Source organism: Nyctibius grandis, chromosome 17 (assembly GCF_013368605.1).
Source record: "Nyctibius grandis isolate bNycGra1 chromosome 17, bNycGra1.pri, whole genome shotgun sequence".
Classification (NCBI taxonomy): Eukaryota; Metazoa; Chordata; class Aves; order Nyctibiiformes; family Nyctibiidae; genus Nyctibius; species Nyctibius grandis.
In genome coordinates this window covers 9565062-9572791 of record NC_090674.1, presented here as the reverse complement: position 1 = coordinate 9572791, position 7730 = coordinate 9565062, and the positions used below count along the sequence as shown (strand labels likewise).

The 7730-nt window shown below is 53.2% G+C and overlaps 1 protein-coding gene across 3 annotated transcripts; it reads left to right on the top strand.

The window, feature by feature from the left end:
• Window positions 1-1056: 1056 nt before the first annotated feature.
• Window positions 1057-6703, top strand: SSR2 (signal sequence receptor subunit 2). Of its 3 annotated transcripts, none has more exons than XM_068414851.1 (6): window positions 1057-1295; window positions 4656-4810; window positions 5343-5441; window positions 5824-5932; window positions 6132-6209; window positions 6524-6703. In XM_068414851.1, the coding sequence occupies exons 2-6, from the start codon at window positions 4656-4658 to the stop codon at window positions 6632-6634; spliced, it is 552 nt and encodes a 183-aa protein (XP_068270952.1). In that variant the 5' UTR covers window positions 1057-1295; the 3' UTR covers window positions 6635-6703. The 3 variants fall into 3 exon arrangements, with proteins under 3 accessions (XP_068270952.1, XP_068270951.1, XP_068270953.1); XM_068414850.1 differs by lacking the exon at window positions 1057-1295 and adding an exon at window positions 2538-2590; XM_068414852.1 differs by lacking the exons at window positions 1057-1295; window positions 5343-5441 and adding an exon at window positions 2538-2590.
• Window positions 6704-7730: the final 1027 nt, after the last annotated feature.

The window sequence follows — 7730 nt, the reverse complement described above, 5'->3', positions numbered from 1 at the left end:
GGGTGGTGAGGCGGATGTTGGTCTCTTCTTCCAAGTAACAAGCGATATGATGAGAGGAAACAGCCTCAAGTTGCCCCAGGGGAGGTTTAGGTTGGAGATCAGGGACAATTTCTTCCCCAAAAGGGTTGTCAAGCACTGGCCCAGGCTGCCCAGGGCAGTGGTGGAGTCCCCATCCCTGGGGGGATTTAAAAGCCGTGGAGATGTGGTGCTGAGGGCCATGGGTTAGTGGTGGCCTTGGCAGTGCTGGGTTAACGGTTGGACTCGATGATCTTAAAGGTCCTTCCCAACCAAAACGGTTCTGTGATTCTATGAAAAGCTTTAAGCTTCTTAGGCCAAGGACAGGTATTTTCTTGCTGTTGGGGTGATGGGGTCCAGGTCTATCCTGGCACTGCAGCAAACCCCGCTGAGGTGTGGGAGAGAGAAGCCCGGCCTATGGTTACTCTGGCTCAGCGGCGGGCAGCTAACATTGATTTAAGCTCTGTGATGCTTTCCATCATCTGCAGCTTGGATAAGCTCTTGTGTGGTTCAGCAAGCAGAGAAGAAAGTGAGTGTACAGAGAGCTGTTGGCAAAGGTTGGGAGTGGGGAACTCTGATAAAAGAAAGTATGGGGTGGAGAGGTGGGTTCCTGCGCTGTTTATTAATGTGTGTGAGGAGGAATATGTGGACAGAGGTGGGGATTTGTGGCCCTTGTCCCCCCCGAGATCTGCAGACAACTGCCTGAGGAACATGGGAAGAGGTGACCTCCCAAGGCTTCCTCCAGCGCTGAAAATTGTGCCCAGTGGCTTTCGGTTTTGTTACTGGTTTTGCAACAGGGAGGTCAGGACATTTACTAATCTCTCGGAAACAGAAGGGTGGAGCCTCTCTGGTGTGAGGTTAGTTAAGCAGAGCGTCCCTAATACACGACGGTATAGTTTTGGGGTCTGTGTGCTGGGAGAGGTGTCCCACCTGATGTTTGAGTAATTTAACCTCCATCTTCCTCCCTGTTCTCCTCCTCTTCTCCCTCATCACTTTACAGAGCCACTATGCGGTTGGCAGCACTGATGAGCTGGGCAGGGCTGCTGGCCATCTTCGTCCTAGGCATGCTGCTGCTCCTCGTCGAAGTGCTTCTCCGAGCCATGGTGGTCATCGGGCTCCTGCTCTACGTGCTGCTCACTAACTGAAGGCCAAGTGGGGAGGGCGCCTTGTTTTCCCACCTTGTTTCTAGAGCTCTTCAAGAAGGACATAAGCGGAGAATCACACCGACCTCGAGAACAGATGGAGAGAAACACGAGCAGTAGTCACAGGAAGAGGAGGAGGTATGGCTGCTTTGTGGCTTCCTGCATTTCATCCTTGCTTGGCAGCTTCGTTGTCTTCTCTCCCAAAGCACTAACTTCAGCAATGGGCCTCCAGCAAACTCAAATCACAGGTTCAGGCCACTTGTCCCTTTCCCCCTAAGGGGAAAGTGAGTCCTGGCAAGGTACGTTCCTTCAGCCACACCTTCCAGGTACAAGCCTGTCCTGCTGCTATCAAAACCCCACCATCCCAGGACCGTGGGGCTTGGGGCCGTCCCCTGGGGCTGCGGGGCCTGGGGTAGGGCAGGGTGCAGGGGGCAGCACTCTGTGTTCTCCCCCGCAGGGGTTATAAATAGTATTTTTGAATCAAAAGCTGGTGGTTTGCAGATACTTCTGTGATCATCCCTCTGTACTCAGCACTGGTGAGGCTGCACCTCGAATACTGTGTTCATACAATCATCGAAGGGTTTGGGTTGGAAGGGACCTTATAGCCCATCCAGTTCCCACCCCCCTGCCACGGGCAGGGACACCTTCCACCAGCCCAGGTTGCTCCAAGCCCCATCCAACCTGGCCTTGAACACTGCCAGGGAGGGGGCAGCCACAGCTTCTCTGGGCAGCCTGGGCCAGGCTCTCACCACCCTCACAGGGAAGAACTTCTATATGTGTTCAGTTTTGGGCCCCTCATTACAAGAATCATAGAATCGTTTTGGTTGGAAAGGATCTTTAAGATCATCAAAAAGACCTTGAGGTGCTGGAGCGAGTCCAGAGAAGGGCAATGGGGCTGGTGAAGGGTCTGGAGCACAAGTGTGACGGGGAGCGGCTGAGGGACCTGGGGGGGTTTAGCCTGGAGAAAAGGAGGCTGAGGGGAGACCTTATGGCCCCAAGTTGCCCCAGGGGAGGTTTAGGTTGGAGATCAGGGACAATTTCTTCCCCCAAAAGGGTTGTCAAGCACTGGCACAGGCTGCCCAGGGCAGTGGTGGAGTCCCCATCCCTGGGGGGATTTAAAAGCCGTGTAGATGTGGTGCTGAGGGCCATGGGGTAGTGGTGGCCTTGGCAGTGCTGGGTTAACGGTCGGATTCGATGATCTTCAAGGTCCTTCCCAACCAAACCCATTCTGTGGTCCCCAGGCGGGTCAGCCCTGTTCTCGCAGAGGGGGAGCGCGTTCTGCGCAGGCGCGGAGGCCCCCCCCCCTCCCCCCAGCTGGGACTACATTTCCCAGCATGCCGCGGGCCGCAGCGGGCCGCCATGTTCCGCCCTGCGCTACTTCCGGTGCCTGAGCGCTGACTCGGCCTTCCCGTGGGCGCCGCGGGGCCGGCACGGTGAGGGGCGCGGGGGTAGTGGCGGGGCGAGGGGGCTCCGTGAAGGAGGGGGGCTTGGTGGCGTGTCCTCGGGCTTCTGGAGCTTCACAGATCCTGGGAAGGGTCTGTGGGGGGTGGCTTGGGCGTGGGGTTTGAGGGAGCAGCCACGCGCTGCTGCTGAGTGTTGGGGTCGGGGTGTGCTGCAGCGGTCGGTGAAACCGGGCGGTTCTTTGTTTTGCGTGGAGCGATATTTCACAGAATCGGAATGGTTTGGGGTTGGAAGGGACCTTAAAGACCATCTAGTTCCTACCCCCCTGCCACGGGCAGGGACACCTTCCACCAGACCAGGTTGCTCCAAGCCCCATCCAACCTGGCCTTGAACCCTGCCAGGGTGGGGGCAGCCACAGCTTCTCTAGGAGATCCCCCAGCCCACCCCCTGCCCAAGCAGGGTCACCCAGAGCACGTCGCACAGGGTCAGGTCAGGCGGGTTTGAATATCTCCAGAGAAGGAGACTCCCCCCCTCCCTGGGCAGCCTGTGCCCGGGCTCTGGCACCCTCACAGCAAACAAGTTTTTCCTCATTTTCACATGGAACTTCCCGTGTTTCAGTCTGTGCCCGTTGCCCCTTGTCCTGGCGCTGGGCACCACTGAGAAGAGTCTGGCCCCATCCCCTTGACACCCGCCCCGAAGGTATTTGTGAGCATTGAGAAGATCCCCCCTCAGTCTGCTCTTCTCCAGCTGAACAGCCCCAGCTCCCTCAGCCTCTCCTCGCAGCAGAGATGCTCCAGCCCTCTGACCATCTCCGTACCCCTCTGCTGGACTCTCTCCAGTAGCTTCTGGTCTTTCTTGAACTGGGGGGCCAGAACTGGACCCAGTTACTCCAGGTGTGGCCTCACCAGGGCAGTGTAGAGTAGGAGGATAACTTCCCTCGACCTGCTGCCGACACTCTTCCTCTTGGCACCCCAGGACACCATTAGCCTTGGCCACATTGTTGGCTCCTGGGGAACTTGTTTGCCATCAGGTCCTTTTCCTCAGAGCTGCTTCTCAGCAGCTCAACCCCCAGCCTGTACTGGTACGTGGGGTTATTCCTCCCCAGGTGCAGGACCCTACACTTGCCCTTGTTGAACTTCATGAGGTTCCTTTCCACCCAACTCTCCAGCCTGGCCTGGTCTCACTGAATGTCAGCGCAGCCTTTGGGGGGATCGGCCACTCCTCCCAGTTTGGTGTCACCAGCAAACTGGCTGTCCTTTGGGTCTCTGGGCTGTGTGGATGTGTAGGAGCAGCCTAGGGTGGAAGTGCTGGTGTGAAGACTGTAGCAGGGGAGCGTTGAGGGGAAGGAAGTGTCCTCTGGCAGAGAGAGTGGAGGCTCTGACCTTGAGCAGTTTTTGTGTTTAAAAGCACTAAGAAGTTTCTGTGTGGTCTCCTTGTCCTCGCAGCGGGGCAGCTCTGGAGACGCTGGGCTCTGGGAAACTGGGACACGTGGCCTGAAGCAGGGACTTCCTGGGACCAAAAGGCCACTGGAGGGAGTTGGTGGTACCTCAGTGGCTGGAAATAGGACAGAATACCAAATGTTGGAGATGAGGAGCTGGTACTTTCTGAGGATTTGATGGGGAGAAAAACTAACTGTTGTATAAAATGCTGGAAAGCTGCCATGCTTCGCAGTGGCAATTAATTGCTAAAATTAGTGAAACCATTAATTGGCTAAAGCTTTTTCTCTGAAAGTTACCAGAAGAGGCTTTGTGATCCCAGACCTCTGCCAAATACTGAGGTGTGATAAGGGGGAGTGATAATTGCTGAGGGCTTTGAAAAGGGAGAAAACTCATCTTTTCTTCCATGCTTGCGGGTCCAGGACGCTGCTGTGCTGCTTTGTACCTCCTTGCAGGAAAGCGTTTGGGTATTTCAGGGGCAGTTGCAGAGTTGTGTGGAGCCAGGGTACCTTTTTGCCAGCTTGTGGTGATCCTTTATCAATATTGCTGTGACGTAGACAGCTCTTCGTGTCTCACTGCTCAAATTGTCCGTTTAGTTGTCCTGCTTGTCTTCTTTTTGCAGTTTAATTATCGACGACGTTCCATTTTCTTTTGTTTCTAGATGAAGCTCCTGATTCTCGCCGTGTTTGCCCTGCTGTACGTGGCCCGCTGTGAGGAAGGCGCCAGGCTTCTGGCCTCCAAAGCTCTGTTAAACAGATATGCAGTGGAGGGCAAGGACTTGACTTTGCAGTACAACATCTACAACGTTGGCTCCAGGTAAGCCTTGTCCAGGCTCCTACTACTGACTGGGACGAAACGTCATGTGTGTGTGTGTGTCTGCAGGGTGTGAGACTATTTCTGGGCTCCGTGATGTGCTGTTACCTTTGTTCCCCCTCACTCTGAGTTTGAAGGTTTGACCCTTCTTTGCCTTTTTCTTCCCCTTCCGTCGTCCCTGCTGTCACCGTTTGCTGCTTTCACCTCGTGGCTGCTCTAGCTGTTGGTCCAACGTGGTGTAGTTACTTTTGTGTCCTGTGATACTCTGCTCCCTGGGCACGCAGCCTCCCTTTCTTGGCATTAGGAGCTCTTTTTCACATCTGCTTTCCTGTCTTTTTTTTTGCAGTTTCTCTCAGCTTTGCCTTCTCTCTGTAATACCCCTTGACTCTCCTCCTCTTCTTTTTTTTATATTTCAAAAATCAGTTCTTCCAGCTGCTGAACTGTCAGCACGGAGCTGCCCTCCCTCTTTGGTGCAGTCCCCAGCGAGCAGAATGCCAAGTCTAAGGTTTTCTTCTCACCCCTTTGTTGCATTTAGTGCTGCTTTAGATGTGGAGCTGTCGGATGATTCTTTCCCCCCAGAAGATTTTGGCATCGTCTCTGGGATGCTCAACGTCAAGTGGGACAGGATTGCTCCGTATCTTTTCATGTTTTGAAATGTCTCCTGATGCTCCTTCTTACCCTTAAGCATCCTGTAGCTCTGTCTTCAGTCGTCGTCACTGAAATCCCAGCGTGCTGGGCAGGGTGTTGAATGCAAAGCTCTGTTCTCCTCAAAGGTGCTGTGTAAAAAAAAGGTTCCTTGCAAACAGGGCCAGGTCCCTGTGCCATTCGTCTGCCTGGGAAGGAGGAGAGGCTGGATCTGCCTTGGAGGGGTCTGGATGTCTGTAACCACGGAGGACTCGGATCTGTCACCAGGACTGGCTTTTCCACCTGCTTCGAGGCTGCTCTTCACCCATCTATCACCTCACTTGTCTTCCTTTGATGAAATACAACTATTTTCCTTAACTTACGGCTCTCAGAGCGAGTAACGTGTCCCACACCGTGGTTCTGCGGCCTCTCAAAGCTGGTTACTTCAACTTCACCTCTGCTACCATCACATACCTGGCGCAGGAGGGGGGACAGGTTGTGGTGAGTTAGTTGTTGACTGTTTTATAGGATCCTTGCCCAAATCAGACTGCAAAATACACCTGCCTGTGCTCTTTGAGCTGCTTGTTAGGGGATGATGTATGTCCCTGTATAAAAGCACACTTTTATACTGCACAGGCTCTGTTGTGAGAAGGAAAAGTGGCAAATACTCTTTTTTTTTTTTCCCCCTGACCTTTTTCAGGTTGGTTTCACTAGTGCTCCTGGGCAGGGAGGAATCTTGGCTCAGCGGGAGTTTGACAGGAGGTTCTCCCCTCACTTTGTAAGTACCTTTCAGTTGGTAATTGAAATTATACTGCAGCAGCCACGCAGCCCAGCACGGTGGCATTCACCAGCTTGTGGTGTGTTTGTGTTGCGCTACAGTCACCTGGAAAACTCAACAGGGAGTGCAGTTAAACCCTGCCAGCTGCCCAGAAGAGTATCACAGAAAAAAACAAAAGAGTTTTCATCCCAGCTGCCTCTGAAGGAGCTGGCACTGTGGGATTTAAGCCTGAAGCTTTGAGAGTGGAAGATCTGATGGTTATAGGACTCATCTCTACATGATTTGTTTTGACTTCTAACAATTTCTCCTTCTAGCTGGACTGGGCAGCTTTCGGTGTGATGACCCTGCCCTCCATCGGGATCCCGCTGCTGCTGTGGTACTCGAGCAAGAGAAAGTACGACACCCCCAAGACCAAAAAGAACTGAGCGAAGTCAAACGCCGCCAGCACCCCAGAGCTGAATAAAGAACAAACATTAACTCACCCAGAACTGCAGGTGTGTTGGGGTCACAGCAGCCAGCCCTGCAAAGCGCTGCCTGGGCGATGCCTCGGCCCTGTCAGCAAGAGGGAATCAGTTGTTCTAATGGCAGTGGTGTGTTGTCTTCTGTATTTTAGAAAAGAAACAAGCAAACAAAAAAAAAACATCCAGAAATCCCAATCCCCCTTGTCTGCATGTTCAGAGCAGAAACCCCTGACTCCACTGCAGACGTAGTGCCAGTGCATCTGTGACACAAATGTGTGACCACCCAGAGGAGCTTGTTTGGGGGGAGCGGGTGTAGCTCCGCCGCGTTTCTGGCGTCTGTGCTGCCTTCCAGACCCCCTTTGCCTGCTGGAGTCGTCTCAAAGCTATGAAATCTCAGGGCCCCTCTCCTCCAAGTGCTGCCCGCCTCGCTGAAACATCTCTAGGGACCAAACCAGCTCTTTTGGTAGAGCTGCTGCTTTGCCAGGTGGGGCACAGGAGGTCCCCATGGATGCTTGTTCTCTGGGAAGCCCCGATGTGTTTTGGTGAGCAGTTAATTGTGTTTCTGTTCTTTCTGGTTGCTCTGTTAAGGGTTGAGGTGTGTTGAGGTGCTGAGGATTTTGTAATAAAATTAACACCATGAAAGAAGCCTGCCTTTCTTTTACCAGCAAGTCCTGCAGGCTGCTTTCAGAAGCAGCTAATGGGTGTGCAGTCAGTAAAATCAATCACTATATTATCAATAAAATAAATGGAAGGGGGAAAGGAGGGCCCAGGCAGCCTGCTACCTTGCACCAGCTTTCCTGACAGCTCCTGGCCCTAGTATAAGATTTCTGTTCACAGCCATCGGTAAACACTGCTGGGGCTGCGTGCTGGGCATCGACTTGTGCTTTTCCCGTGGGCAAGGTGGTGGCACAAGAGAAGCATCCCACGACTACACTGATGAAGAAGAAATAATAAGCATAGAAGATGCCAAAAATATATGGCATAACTTGAACCACAGAGCAGTTCCTTTCACATAGGTGTGAACAAGAGTAGTATTATATGACCTGAGGGACTAGGAAAA

What these genes read in the sequence shown, in the direction of transcription:
- SSR2 (XM_068414851.1), top strand. Translation starts at nt 4,656, where the DNA reads ATGAAGCTCCTGATTCTCGCCGTGTTTGCCCTGCTGTACGTGGCCCGC. An exon ending in ATCTACAACGTTGGCTCCAG is followed by an intron (nt 4,811 to 5,342) that starts GTAAGCCTTGTC and finishes TGTTGCATTTAG; the next exon opens with TGCTGCTTTAGATGTGGAGC. An exon ending in AAGTGGGACAGGATTGCTCC is followed by an intron (nt 5,442 to 5,823) that starts GTATCTTTTCAT and finishes TACGGCTCTCAG; the next exon opens with AGCGAGTAACGTGTCCCACA.